The following is a 15,804-nucleotide window of genomic DNA, read 5'->3' as shown; positions in this document are numbered from 1 at the left end:
CTGAATCTTCTGCAGGGGTAGATATATCCTGTGGAGAGGATCTCACCTTCTCCACTGCTGTGATTCTTTCTGAAGCATTTGCACAAGGTTTCTTGTGCTTTTAGTGGCAAAAAAAAAAAAAAAAAAGCTTTCATTTTTTTTCTTTGCATAGTTAGATTTGTGGAAAACTAGGCATAAGACAAATGGAAGTCTTGTCTAGATCATTCTGCATGTGGGTTTGGATGATTGTGGACTTACGGCAGTCCTCTCTTCCGTAGAAGGCTGGGTCCAGTGGTAGATGGTACAGATCAAAGCCGCAGACCATTAACCAAAAGCTGCTGTGTATGAGGAAACTATCAACCCTGGCATGTGTTCTCCTTGCACTTGGGCAATAGTCATGCAGCGTTTTCAGTCTCTGTATTATTTCAGCCTGAAAAAGCATGACAGCCTAATGGATGGCAGAGTTTATATTAAAAAATTAGTGTGTTGTGGGGTAGATGTTCACAAATATCCCTTATTTTTCATCCAGAAAAGCTTGCTTACTTACCAGAACTGTAGCAACCCAGAAAAAAAAAAATCTGAAAAGCCAATTTCTCTCATTACCTATAATAGGACCTGTGACTGAATGTATGCCTTAATGTTTCCCTCATGTAGGTAACACACATGCCCAAATTTGCTTTCTTTTGGACTTTGTGTGTCTGTATCTCTGCCACACTCAGCTTGAGGGCATTAAATTTTTGTGATACCATAAACAACCAGACAGGTGGGGGTAATGGAAAAAAGTCTAACAGTTCTTGAAATGAAGCCTGTACATTATTTGGGTTTTTTTCCTCTCTGAAGAATACTTCTTCCTGCTCCCCAGGTTACTGAGTATAGCAGAGTTCTCCTATGCCTTTCCTATCACATCCCTGGATCCTAATTGTACCACTGCTATGATTGATACGTGGCTCAGGCTGGCAGCAAGTGACTGCAGCAGCTGTTCTCTTTGAGACATTCAGCTATTGTCAGATCTTTTAGACCACATTCCCTTCTTTGCTCCTCCCTTCAGCCTTAGTATTAAGTATTTGGGAGACAGATGCTCATGTAACATGTCCTCGGACAAACCCACATACAGTCTAAAACTCACCAATATAACAAATCCTATACTGATCACACTTGATTTTGTCTCTTAGTGTACCATTTACTTTCTGTTAATGTAGTTGATACTGATTGTGAATGGATTTTTGGGGCTTCTTTTGATAGTCTGTTTAGCTGAAATGCTAAGGAATGTCTGTCTTAATCTGCCGCCGTGCTTCCACAGTGCTGTGTTCCGTGTTTCACATGCAGTTGCTCCCACAAAGCTCAGAGAAGTTAGTGGTCAGTGACTCTTAAGACACCTGTGCACTTGCAGTATCAAGCCTTCAGAAGAAGAGGGAAGGTGGGAAGATATGCTACCATGACCAGATTGAAGGCACATTAGGGCTGTGTACTAGATTTGAAGTACTGAAGTAGTGAGGCAAAAGCAAAACAAATTATGGCAGCCTAGGAAACTACTGCATAAATATGGGAACAGGAAATGCTGTTTTTCTTTTCTTCTTTTTATGTTTCCTTTCTTCCCCTACTATTTAAGCTGTCCTTTGTGCTAGAAGCTTACCCCGGTGCTAGGTGATGAACGCTTTGTAGGGGCGACTCCTTAGCAGCAGAGAGGAGCTTAAACGTCTGGAGATGGAGATGTTGCATGGCAGTGCTGGGAAAGACAAAGGATGCATGAGAGATAGCTGTGCCTGTAGTGCCGAGGGAAGGCAGCTGTCCCTCAGGCAGGAGCCCCACCCGTGCGCTGGGTTTCTGTAAGTCCTGCTGTCTGTCTGCCGGGCTCTGCCGCAGCGCCCGTGCCGCGCTGGGCTGGGCTGGGCTGGCAGCCCCACCTCGCGGCGCATCCCTTCCCAGGGAAATCCAGCGCCTCTGCGCTCCCCCTCGCCTGTGCAGGGCACATCTGACTGGGAGTCTCATGCTCTAAACATTCCTCAGGGTGTGCAGACACAGGTAAAGCTGTCGGGTTTCTTACGAATGGGCCATTCACAGCTTTCAGGTTTACAAATGGGCTTGATGACCTTAAAGGTCTTTTCCAACCTACATAATTCTATGATTCTTCCTGTGAGCCTGAAAATGTGAAAGGTGCAGCTCAAGTGCTTTAGTAGTGTTGTAGTGGGCTTGTGAGAATGGCTTTGTTTCATGCTCCTGTGTGCATCAGCTGCTGGCTGTATTTCCTTGATGTTCTGCCAGCTGGCTTCTCTCCGGCTATTGTTCAGATCTTCTGGGGAGCCCTTTGGGTAAGGAAGAGTAAAGTGTTTTTAAAAAGGATAGTAATTGCCTTTAATTTCCCAAAGCATCTTTGCTTAGTGGACTGAAATAAGACAAGAATGATGCACAGCACCTGGGCATTGGGCGCAGAAGGAATTACTTGGTTTTCGTATTTGCCAGGTGGTCTTGCTTTTAGTTTTGGTTTTAGATTTGTCTTCAGGTTCTACACAACACCATGTGGTCCAGGGGGGTATGTCAGTCGCATAGCTGTGGTGTCAAGCATTGCTTTCAGTCCATTGCCAAAGAGAGCAACAGCCTGTGTAGTATCTGACCCTTCTGACTCTTGACATGCTGTGGTGTGTGATCTCCCCCAGTTCAGGTAATTTGGTGTTAGGAGCCTGGAGCATACAAATTTCTCTCCTCCATCATGGGTTGCCCTTACGGGAGTTCAGCTTATGTATGCTCTAATCCCGTTCTTGTTCGTCACGATGTCAGAGAACTCTCTACCACTGGGAGATGCTCTGAAATGTGGCGGTCCAGGATGTGTTTCTGGAAACCATTCTTCCTCTGCTAGAAGTATGTCACGTAAATCTTCGTAATTCCTGACCTGTGGGAGAGATCATACAGTATGGAAACAAGGTGGGTCCATATGAATTGCGGTGCATGAAGCATGCTGAGGAAGATGTACTCAGACAACAGGAGTGCGTCACTCCAGCTGTGCTCAGCAAGTGCTCCTGCAGTGACACTCCTCTGCAACAACACTTGATTTGTTCTTATCTATTTTCTGCTTAGCTGACAGAGGTTAGGAATATGGTCATCTTACCCACTTCTGTGTGAGCAATGAGCAGGCTGGATAGACTTGAGACAGGGCCAGTATTTTGGTGCTGTCATCACCCTCCTCTGTCTCTTCACTGTTCCCCGTCAAGTCTACTTCACAGTTTGGCTGGGTAGCACCTCATCCTTGTGGGCTGGTGTGGGAGCTGTCCACATGTGTGACGAAGGGACAAAACAGCACTCTGCCATTTAGGAGGCACAGACTTTTGGCCAGTGCGTAACTTGTACAAGAGACCATTCACATGGACCCAGAAAACTGAGAGTGGGTCACAGCGGCTGACCACCTCCTGCTATGTGTCTGTTGGGCAGCTGTGGGCTGCGTCAGGACTGATGTTCTTCTCTTGCCTTGCAGTGCTACTGATCCTCCTCCACGGATCCGCATCATTAATGGCTACATCACGGTCGAGCCCCAGCCCCGGGGCCATGGACGGTCCAGCCACACTCGCGCAGACACCAGCAGTGCTCACCAGATTTCCCATTCTCTATTCCTTCCACTACTGACTTTGACTTTGCGTAAGATAATGCTTCATTGAAACACAGGAGGACCCAAGCTACAAGACTCTTGCCTTAAAAATCAAAAAAGAAACTTATGCAAAAAAGAAATTTATGCAAAAAAGAAATAGTAGACAATGAGTGGGACACCTATTCTTTGGGGTGTTCTTAAACTGCCTCCTTTTCCTGAGTCCGGATCATTAACTCTATTAACTGGTTTGACCTTCCCAATAGAGGAGAAGATATTTTAATGAAAGTGTTATTTATCCTTCTTTTGCAGAAGAATGATTTCATGTTATCCCATAATACTTTGGGGAGATTATAATGCCGCTATAACATAGCTGTTGTTTAGCTGTTTGAGCCCAATTAAAGTACGTATTTTCCACCTTCAGTGCTTTGTAAAAGGATTTACATACCACTGACTTGTCTATAAGAACAGAATATTTTGATCATATGAGCACAGCTGGGAAAGAGAGTTGGTACTTTATGTCTCTACTGGTAATGCTTTTAATTCTTGCTTGCTAGGGCTCCAGATTACATATAAGGTTCATGGCAACACCTACAGTAGAATAAACCTGTGAACACTTGTGAACAGAATGTGTCTGCTGTCTGTTTGGTGCTATTTAAGATGGGTACCCCTGAACCTCTAGTGGTCAGGAAAGTCTCATAAGTGCAAACTAATGTACATTTAAGAACAAAAAAATTCTGTGGGAACTTCACAAATCATTATGTTGGAGTCTCTCAAAATAAGTTCTCAAGAGGTGATTTTTCACAATTAAGACTAAATTCTAGAAAATACTTTCAAGTTTTCTACTAAGTTCATTGCTCAGACTTTCCAAATTGTTTTAAGTCTCTGCTTAATTGTTTGCTGTCTCTGTGGAGTAGATGTGTTGTTGAGTATTGAATGTAAAGAAGCTTGGAAGTGGTGATAAATTTTCTGTATTTGTACAGGACATTCTCTTGTGATCACACTTAACTCAATTTGTGAGCAATATTTCACCCCCATCTGTTAGCAGGGTTTCATTGCCTGGGAAGATTTCTTAAGTTTCACCCATGGGTGAACTTAGAGCCACTGTGTGGAGCTTAGTGACTTGGAAAGATAGTAATCATCTACCCCAGTGAGACAACAAACCTTCAGGTTTCCTTTCACTATGCCTTTACACATACTTCACTGCTTTTTCCATTGACTGTAAAAAGTAGTTCTTTTTCGTAGCTTTCTATAGAATGTCAGAGGAGGAACAACAAAGGTTCCAGCTTTCCTAACAGGCTTTTCTTACCTTGATCTCAGTTCATTTCCAGAAAAGCTGAACCTGAACATAGCCTCTGTTTGCTGAGGAAAGCAGAGAAAGGAGAGGCTAAGTGTCACAGTGAGCAGCAGCTGTGAGGAACAGTTGTGAGGAATTAAATATGTCTGGGCTGGAGTAGAAGACAGCACCACCTCATTGTGCATTCCTTCTTACACATAGTACTGGAAGACTTGGAGTACCTGAATGCATTCTGTCTTCCTTAGCTTTCACAGCAGCCAGGCTGATGATGTATTCTCCCCTGTCTCTCTGTCTCTCTGGTTGGTCTTTCACTGGTCATAGACCTGCTGGGACTGGACCTTATTTTCCTTGACCTGAATGTGACCTGAAGGGAGCAGATTGTATGAAACATAGGTTACTTTAAAAATGCACTGCAGGCCTGGCAAACTGGGCATATAGGATCATAGAATGGTTTGGTTTGGTTTGGTTTGGTTTGGTTTGGTTTGGTTTGGTTTGGTTTGGTTTGGTTTGGTTTGGAAGGGACCTTAGAAGTTCATCTCCTTCCTGTGGCACAGGTCCAAAGGGCCCTGCAAGCACTGTGAGAAAGTGGTTGAAGCAGAGTTTTCATTTCTTTTCTCCATTACAAGGCTGCTGTGTAAAACAGCCCCAGGCTGCCTTTTCTCTTTGCTTTCTCCTCCATGGTGGCTCCTGAGCTTCATCTCTGTGGGGGTAACTGAGTTGAGTGAAACAGCCGTAAATGTTTTTCTTAGGTTGGCATGAGGAAAGATGGTTATAAAACACTTGGAAAATAACGGAGACCTGAAGTAGCACTGTGGATAATTCAGTTCTGGTGGTGTAACTCATTTTGTAGCCTGTTTCCAAGTGCCTGATTGTCAGAGAAATAGAAATGTACTTAAACTGTGATGGATAGTGTGCCTACAGAGGCTGCATCCTGGGAGTTTTTCTGCAAAGTAATCAAATAAAGAATGTTTTGAGGGTCACATGGACTTGGGTTGATATCTGTGAACTAAACTAGTGGTTCCAGTCCCTACTTTTCCTTCCAGACCAGTCATTACTGATTGTCCTCTCTGCTGCCCCACCCAGTAGCAGCTGGGTAATACCAGCAGGAGATCAGAGGTCCAGCTTTCTACTTGTGGACACCCAGTGGAGGAACTGCTTCTGGAGTCCCAAGAAAAAATGGAGCAGAGCCTTTTTTGCTCTAAGGTAGCTCTGAGATTAAAATGTTGGCTAAAATATGTTTTCAGCTCTCTGCTAGAGGGGATTTGGAACCAGAGCTCCTCCTGGTGGCCTCTTACCTGCCTCTGAAAAGTTGGTTAGGGAGACATTCTCTGTATGGAGGTGGCCTTTTCTAAAGAAATGGTATCAATCAGATATTCGGATTATGTTCACATTAGCAGTAGAATAAAATAAGACACTGTCTTTTCAAGTTGCATTGCAGTAGGTATGCAGCTGCATGCAGTCATACATTATATTATTGTGATTTTCCACCTGGCTTTTTGGGTCATGCCAGGTGGAAATATGAATGCCAGGAAAGGCATTTTATATGTCTGATTTTAACATAGTGGAATGTTGTAAGTATAAACTCACTTGGCCCATCCCATTATTTGCCAGTACAGCTTCAAGTATATAAACTCACACCTAAGTGGATAAAATGGACAAAGGCCATTAAAAGTACTGGAGCAGAAATGCTGTAAGCAACAACCATCTTGAGTATCAGTCTCCTGCCCTGGAATGGAAGGCAAAAAGATGTACAACACAAGACAGCCCTCTCTTTGTCTTGGGGACTTAATATTTCCGAGCACTTTTCTGCTGTGCAAACACCCCAGCCATGCTGGGAACTTTGTCACTACGCAGACATCCCATACCCAGGCTCCTGTGAATGTACACAGACTGCTTTTCCCTCAACACGAGTGCCAGCTTCTCAAATGCCACACAGTGCTACCTGGGTTTTTTGCAGTGTTGTTAGCCTGCACTGCTACCTATGGAACCAGAATGTAGTAATCAAAATACCACTTGGCAAAGGAACTTATTCTCTAGAAGGTGACTTGTGTCACTGGTAAAGTTTGTTCATATTAACAGTGATGCAAGAAAATACAGAGTCTTTGCAATAGAGATCACCAAACATTGCCTGGGATGCATTCATATTTTGCCAAAGGGTCATGGGCTGGCAGAAGAGCCTCTTCAAATTTGTTCAAGTTTTTTCAAGCTTCATGCCTAAATTGTCTGGATGTGTGGAGCTTGCACACACTAAAAGTACTACACTCAGCAGAATTAACTGCATTGTTTATTTATTTATTATTGTGGGTATACTTGTCCATTGTCTGCTTGGGAGGTAAAGCTGTAAAGTTGTTTTCCATGGTAAGACTTATCTGAGGAAAATCAGTTAGGTTTCAGAATTCTGAAAACACCTTTTTTTTTGAGCCCAAGAACTGATTGTCTATAAAGGAAATTAGGCAAGTAGAGAAGTTTGCAGAAGAGCTGGCAAATAATGTCTCACCAGTTCATCACCTAGTCAGCAGGAATGGAAGCTGATAATCCATGAAATGTTTAGGTGTACCACTGTGAATGAATACACAATAAATTGCCCAGGAATTATGATGTCAATGATGAAGTACAGTACAGAGATTGGTTTACTGCCTGAAAATTGACCAAAAAACCCTTTCCAAGATTTCAATGGCAGCTGCTAAAAAGCAGCTGAATATTCTTCAAGTGTCCAGTACTTTACTGAATTTATCTGCTTTGTCTAATCTGCTATCTCTACTAATTTATTCAAGCTTTACGTGGAATTTCTTGCACCTTAATTTCATTAAAACCCAAATTTGTTTTAAAACTTCTTCATGTTTGCCATTTAGCAACTGCATTTCTTAATTCGTCAGTTCTAATTTTTTTTTTTTTTAATGCAGAGTAAGCGTGCTGTACAACTGGAGGTGTTATGTCAGTTCCGTATGTGGTAAAACATAACACACTAGGTCTCTGTAGCACCTCTGCCTTACTGCACACAATCATGGCCCACCTCTCTGTCTATCCACCACTCCCACTGGATCCTGAATCCTTTTCTGTGCTTCACAAGCCTCCTACTCATAATTTTGTACAGTTAACAGGTCCAGAACTCACACACTCATCTCACAGGTCCCCTCAGGTACTAGCACTGCTCCTCTGCCTACTTGGTACTTCTGCTCAGACCCAGCAGCTTCTGCTTGCTGATGGGTACAACTTGAGGTTTGCCAGTGAAGTGCACCCCAGACCTGCACACAATGTGTTGGCAGAAGATACAGACCCCCTTCTGCCCCATGGCAAATGGAGCCATGCACGCATGCCTGTGACTTGAGGTCTCAGTCCAGCTGCTGGAGCTGAGCCTCTCACCTTCTTTGTTCTCCCTCACAGTTTCTGTTTTTCAGGATGCCCATTGTTGTCACAGTGCCTGGTGGCAAAGACCACCACCCACTGTATTTAAGGAAAGATTTAATAAAGAGGATAGGACCAAGTTCCTTGATCAGGCACAGGGTGTGTTCAGACAAGTGTACAGACCAGCAAACCAGGCTGTTTTATATCACTTCCTGTCTACTCCCTCTCCTTGTTTCTTCCCAATCCCCTTTCACTAAACATTCTTGTGTAAATTTTTCTTAGTCACTACACCTCTCCCCTTGAACATCTCAAATCCTCACAATCCTCTTTTTTCCCCTTTTCTTATCAGTTATGAGGGTGGCCATCTCCAAAGCTGGGCCTGGGAGTCCCTTTCAATCATCCATCAATTAGTAACTAGAAACTTATCATCCTTGGCATCGTCTCTCTTATCTGTTGTGTATCAGGTTTGTCTTTTTGTGTTCTTCCTTATCACTTCCCCTCTCATTTATTTTCCCTTTTGCACTGAATAGATCCTTGATTAAGCTTAATTGGAATGATGCTCTTACCTTCACATACCTACAGGACAAGACATTTTCCCAGTAGAATGACAAAAAGACAAACGATTTTTGTTGTTTGCAATGTGGATTTGAGTCATGAATAGTACAGACCAGGGCAAAAAGAGTATCAAACTCATCTTAAAGCTTCCTTTGCTGAAACCAGTTCTACATTGCTAAACCCCAGAAACATAACTGTATTCTTGTCTTTGAAAGTCCAGCATGGAAAGAAAAACTGTAGGTGATGCAGTTAAAAGGTGATTGCATGACCTGGATCTAATAGCTTGTCTCACCTCATGGTGCAGCAGTGGTGCCACCAGCACCTTGCACTGAGCCCAGTGGAAGCAAATGACAGCACCTTTTTTTTAGCTTACCTGTGGCTTGTGAATGATGTGTAGCTTGCAGGAAGCGTGGCTGCTGGATGACTCCCAGAGCAGATACAGGGTTACCCTGTGGATTAGAAACTTATTTGTCTAAAACACATCACTTCTGAATTGAAACTGTACCTTTAACCTACTTTCTCAAGGTACAAACTGTTTATTAGTAAGTTTAAAGTGGACACCAAGAGATTAGACCACTTACAGCAGTCAGGCATTGAGAAAAGGGAAGCAAATACATGATGCATGCCTTTTGTGGTAATACCTGTCTGATCTCTGGGATGCATCCTCTTGACCCGACCAAGAGTTTTCAAGGAAACTTGCATAGTCACTGATTGTCCATAATCCGGGTGTTGAACTGTTCACGGAGGTGCCCGAATGTGCAGTATGCCTCAGCTAACACTAGATGTTGCCGTTGTACTTCAGAAGCTGGTAGTCATCATGCAAAAGGAAACGGGCTTGAGGCTTTAGGAAAACTACCCTAGGTACATAGCTATGGGCTCCCTGCTTCAGAATTATTTCAGTCAGCAGTACAACTATATTTCTGCCTCACTTTAAATGGTGGTTATGCTTTCTTATTCTTCTCACCATTGTTCTTATCTGGCCAGTCCTGTCTGAATGGTGATTTGAAAGGAAACTCTTACCTGCCTTCTTAAAATTTCCTTTGGTTTTTTTGGGGTTTTTTTTTGTTACCTCTGTGTGAAGCAGTGCTACCCAGGGTGGAAATATGCACACTGTAAGTGGATGTGGCAAAGTTGTTACTAAGCCTTCAGTACATGCTCACTGTTTTCTGTCTTTGTTTCCGTGTCTTGTCCTGTTTGTCATCTTCTTCTCTCTTGAACAAAAAATCTTATGTGGTTAAAACACTGAAGTAGGAAATTGGAGTACTTTGATCAGGTTCCTGCTCATCCAGGCATCATTTACCTGTTTTAGATTAGTTTTGCTCTATTTGGGCCTTGCTGTCTCTTTTCTTAAGAAGGGCCCTAGGGGTTCTTCCTCCCCACATAGGGGTGTTACATTCTTAAATATATATCTAAGTGTTTGAACGGGACTGATAAAATTATGTGGGAGAAAAGTATACTTAGAGATAAAACTATTACCTATATTAAAGATGAGAATTCTATCCCACAATATTCAGCTCTCTAGAGTGTCATGTATTTGGAGGAATTAATGGCCAGTTGTACACACAGTCCTGGCAGCCAATTCCTCTGAACTCCGGCCAGACCACTGCTCTTGTTCTTTTGAGGCATACCTTGAAGTCTTTGCCATATGCAAGTCCTTCAAAGTGCTTTAATCATGACTCTTTCACAGAAAATAAAACCACAGGAGCCCTGAATTCCATCCAATGACCATAATTAAACATCAGGCTGGCTGTATATCTATCACCCTGCTGCAGGAGAGACTCTGCACTGTTTCTGCCTCTTTACTTGTGAGAGAAAGCCACTTCCACTCCCAGTCCTACTGCCTTTCTTGAAGAAAATCCCTTCCTTCCCAGTGTGCTGGCAAAAAGTATAATCTGTGTTTTTTTGGTTTTACTGCTCTTCTTCTTGGGATTCATATCACTCTTGGTTTTTATATCACTTATTCTCCCAATGGAATCATTGTGCTTCATCATAATTCTTAATGTTATACAGCATTTCAAACACAGACTGTCTGGATGATAAATCCACGTACTCTGTCAGACATGCTCAAGGCCTGAATGACTGGCTATTAACAAGCAAAACATAGCTACCTAGTGCATGTCCTCCTGCTTACTATTTTGATTCATCTTGCACACAGAAAGAGTCCTTAGCAAGACAAACTCAATGACCCATTTGTCAAGGATGTCTGACTTTATAGAGAAATCTCACCAGGCCATTTTCTTTCTCTGGACTGGTCTGGAGTGTCTTCTCTGTAGTAAGACTGAATTAGAAAAATCTACAGCACAGACTTCATCTGTTTGAAGAGAGAAAATAGAAGATTTGACATTTAATTGCTGCAAAGTTAGACAGCAGGAGTGTTTGAACTGTTGTGGGTTTGTCCTGGCAGGCAGCTGAACCAGACTGCCACTTGCTCAGTCCCCCACAGTGGCATGGGGAGAGAGATGGAAGGGTAAAAGTGACAAAACTTGTGGGTTGACACAAAGTCAGTTTGATAGGTAAAGCAAAAACTACATGTGCAAATGAAGCTTCAGCAGCCAGGTGTTCAATTGGCTCTGGGAAAGCAGGGTTTCATCACATGTAATGATTGCTTGGGAAGACAAATACCGTAACTCCAAATGCCCGTACTCCTCCTTTTTTCCCCCTCAGCTTTATATGCTGAGCATGATGCCATACGATATGGAATATTGTTTTGGTCAGTTGGTGTCAGCTGTCCAGCTGTGTCCCTTCCCAACCTTTTGTGCACTCCTCTCCTGCTCACCAGCCAAGCACGATGAGAAGAGGACGTACATTGTTCAAGCACTGTTCAGCAGCATCTAAAACACATGGATGTCATCACTCAGCACCAATCCAAAACACAGAACCATACAAGCTACTATGTAGAAAATTAACATTATTGAGCAAAACCCAGTACAGCTATGGAGGAAGAGATTATACATGCATTTGAAGTCTTATATTTGAAGTTGCCAAAACGTTGTTCTTTAACAGATAATATAAGTTTCATTTGTAAGTAATGACGTCTAAGAAGCTCTCTCACTGATGTCTAATCCTTCTGTTAGAGCAAACAGCACATTTGACAGATATTCAAATGAGGGGCTATTAAGTGCTGTCAATAATACCAGCAGTCCAGAAGAAAGTGCCTTGAGATTTGTGCATAACACAGAACTACAAGACAGAAGGACAGCAAGTTGTAAGTGTGGAACCTTTTGTATGTTGAAAGATATAATAATGTTTTAAAGATCTGCATTTGAATCTGCTTATTTGTAGACTTAAAAATTTAGGGAAAATGTTGTCTAAATGGTTCTTTCAAAACTGTGATACTGACTCTTAAGGAATATTCTCTGTCATGGTCTGAGTGAGGATGACCTGGTGCCACCTACTGGGAATTTATCTGTACTTGCTAACATAGGTTAGATGATTAAAGGGGCTGGAGCATCTCTCTAATGAGGAAAGGCTGAGAGAGATCAAGGGTTGTTCAGCCTCGAGAAGAAATGACTGAGAGAGGACCTCACCAATGTCTATAAATTTCTCAGGGGAGCATGTTAGGAGCATAGATGAGACCATCTTCTCAGTGGTGCCCAGCAGCAGGACAAGAGGCAGCAGGCAGAAACTGATGCACAGGAAGTTCCACCTGAAATGAGGAAGAACTTTGTTACTATGCAGGTGACTGTGCATGGAACAGATTGCCCAGAGAAGGTGCAGAGTGTCCCTCACTGCAGATATTCAAGAACCATCTGATCACAATCCTTTGCCCAGTGCTCTGGGATGACTGTGCTTGAGCAAGGAGGTCAGACCAGGTGATCCACAGTGGTCCCTTCTGACCTGAACCATTCTGTGATTCTGTTTATAGTTACAGTGTTCAGAACTGGAGATCTCAGTTTCTGAAACAGTACTCTCTGGAGTACAGGCCTGTTTAATAACAGCATGTTATTTTTCTTATGAAAATTATTATGACAGATTGAATGAATCTCAAGTCTGTAATATTATAGACCCCTTCAGGGTCTGTTTCTTTCTACTGACAAGTTAATCTTTTTGATCTGTAATCAGAGGTTGAGGAGTGGGTAGAGCAGAGTACTCAGAAATGTGTAGCACCTGCCTGTGTATATGGTACTGAAGTGAAAACATCATCAAAGTTCTATGTAAGAAGTAGAAAGAATGCAGAACAGGCTGTTCTGCTCTTGGCAGTCCTGTGTGCTGTAGGAACCTGAAAAACTTTGGCAACTAGTCCCAAAATTGCTTTTATGGTGAGGACAATGAATACAGAGGCATAGGACAGGCTTGAGTTTGTAAACTTTCTCAGCTGTCAACAGTTCTTAGTTTCGGCACTTTTCTAAGCTAGATGTGTTTTTGTGTACTTAGTAACATCTTACAGATTTCCATAAACTTGTTCCATCTCCCTTTAGATCCTTGTAATAGCATTTGCAGTATGTTTTGTCAAATGTTTCTATAGATGTTCTTGTTCCTATATGAAGAACTATATCCCTATATATTTAGTCTTCAATACCTAGTTTTGGTAGAAAAAATTTTCTGGGATAATATGGTAATTCATTGTTCCGAAGAAGCAGACATTGCAGGTGTGATGTGTGATATCCTGGGCACATTGGCTTGTGCTGCTGTGTGTCCTTGGAAGTGGAGGGGAGTAGTGTAGCAACCTGTTGCAAGGTGAACTGGAAAATGAATGAAGGACTTGTATCTGTTTCACATCTTCTGTTACTTTGAATTATATCATGGAACTGCGTACAGTATTCTGTAATTCAGCATAAAATGGAGGCATCCAACTATACTCATGGATATACTGTGCCTGTAGCTATAGTATAGGAAATGTGGTATAGTTGTTATTAAAAGTTCCTTTTTCTTTCTGATGTCTGTAGCTACAACTAATACAAGATAAACAGGCTGTGCCAATTTATCTAAATTTCTCTGCTCAGACAGCATCAAGTACCCAAGAGATTATTGAATCCAAATTGAAAAACACAAAGAATTGCATTTGAGGTAATTATTTTCCTAATTATTTCTCTATTTGAGTATCAAGATGTTGAAATACTTTCTGCTGCAGATTTTGATATCCTAGAGTTAGTTCCACTGGAAAGCCACCAAGGTAGTGAGGGAGTTGTTAACACCTGACATATTAACAATGTCTTAGAAAACATTAAAAATGTCTGAGAGAACAGGGTTTGTTGATTTGCCTAGAGAAGACTCTAAGGAGTCTTCTAAGTTGTTTGGGGTTGGGTTTTTTTTTTTTTTTTTTTGCTTTGTCCTTTTTTTTCACCATGTGGGTGAGAAAACACTGGAATAGTTTGCTCACAGAGATTTTTAAACATCCATCCTTGGAAATACTGAACACTCTACTGGACAAGCAGAGACAAGTGCTCTACTGGAAAAGAGACGTCCCACTTTGAGCAGGAGGTTCATATACAAGATCCTGGAGGTTTCTTTTGGCCTATAATATGTCATGATTCTATTGTTTGTGATTCTATTATATATTAAGGGCCATTGTGACTTTGCTTTTAACAAATATGGTCCTCAAATTTTCACAGCTAAGCAAAAAACTGAGGTATCTCATGGTTAAGTGTTTTTATTTTTTTTTTACCTTGTAGCCTGTTATATGGCAAAGTTTTAGAAATTATTGCCACTATCTTTTCTAATGTGATGTTCAATCACACCCATATAGTCTGGCATTACAATTTATTTTGGATTATATTTGTAGTATATTACCACTCAGGCAACTTACTAGCAGTGGTAGAAAGAAAACCTATCCACAATTAATTCCACATTTAATCCACATCTAGGCTTAGCCCTGACAGTTCAACTGAACAATTCCAGGCTCTTCTGCTGAGCTGTAAACTGGCTTTTATTATCAATATTTTTGTCTGCAATGCAACCATCCTTCTTCTCACAAAGTATATTGACTCCATAATCCAAACAGCAGTTACCTACCTATAAAAACATGATATAAAATAAACAAAAGATGACATTTTTAGGAACCCAAAGAACACAGCTGAAAAGAAATGGCAGTGTACAGCAACTGCCTTTATGGAACTGATAAAAATTATTCATTGGGGAGCTTCTCAAAATTTGGCAATTCCTCTTGCTTTATGTAATTCTTCTCTTTTGTCAACCCTGATGGCAAAATATTAAATTGCAGCAGTGAAGAAACACCACGTTTATTTGAATGTTTTTTGGTTTTACTTTCAAAATTTTATGACGTTGGACTTTCCTGAAAGTTGAATGTATTTTTGAAGTGTGATTTGTTTGTCATTGGTAGATCATAGAAGACAGTTAAGATGTCTGGGATAGTAAAATCTGTTGCCTTGATTCATTTAGACCTTGAACGAGACAATATAACGAACGCTGAGGAAGTTTGGTCATCTTGAGACTATCTATGATTTAGAGTGATGGTTAAAAAGTACTTGCCTGATTTAAGCACTTACCTGCTCTTTGAGATTCAATACAAAATTACATGAAAATATTTCTTTTCCTTCCTATCTGTCCTTAATTTACTCTTTCTTTAATACCCACCCTGTTTTCATGCTTAGTGGATGGGGTGGGGTTTTCTGGTGGGCTTTATTTGGTTGGTTGGTTGGTTGGTTGGTTGGTTGGTTGGTTGGTTGGTTGGGGGCTTTTTGTTTGGTTGGTTTTGGTTTTGTTTTGGGAGATTGTTTGTTTGTTTGTTTGTACGTTTTGGTTTTTTTTGAGGGGGGTTGATTGGTTGGTTTTTTACTGACTCAACAGGTTTTTCTCTTAAGTTTCACAGCACAAGGATGCAAATAAAACTATTAGCTAGATGTCTGCAGCATGACTGGGTCTGTAGGATGGTGTTCCTTTGACCTAACACTATAACCTATTGCATAGTGAAAACCTCAGAGGTTACATGAAATTAAACAACAAAACAACAATGGAGCTTGTATTCCTTGTTTCAAGTGAACAGTTTTGAGATAAGAAATGTGAGAATTTGCCAGGTAAAGAGAAGTGAGTCAGTGGAAATCTCATGAGGGTTTAATAAGACGAAATTCAGGGTGCTGTGTCAGTGTTAGGGCAT

The 15,804-nt window shown here is 41.6% G+C and overlaps 1 protein-coding gene across 3 annotated transcripts in view; it reads left to right on the top strand.

The window, feature by feature from the left end:
• The window catches only part of TRABD2A (TraB domain containing 2A), an 83,799-nt gene extending 79,507 nt beyond the window's left edge, over positions 1–4,292 (top strand). For all 3 annotated transcript variants that reach the window (XM_041471472.1, XM_041471454.1, XM_041471463.1), the window contains one exon: positions 3,446–4,292. In XM_041471472.1, coding sequence (XP_041327406.1) covers positions 3,446–3,626 — 181 coding nt within the window. In that variant the 3' untranslated portion in view covers positions 3,627–4,292. The remainder of the gene's footprint in view (positions 1–3,445) is intronic.
• Positions 4,293–15,804: the final 11,512 nt, after the last annotated feature.

Source organism: Pyrgilauda ruficollis, unplaced genomic scaffold (assembly GCF_017590135.1).
Source record: "Pyrgilauda ruficollis isolate IOZ18807 unplaced genomic scaffold, ASM1759013v1 scaffold106, whole genome shotgun sequence".
NCBI classification, from domain to species: domain Eukaryota; kingdom Metazoa; phylum Chordata; class Aves; order Passeriformes; family Passeridae; genus Pyrgilauda; species Pyrgilauda ruficollis.
Note: the sequence above shows the minus strand (reverse complement) of the source record. Positions and strands in the feature narration are given on the sequence as shown.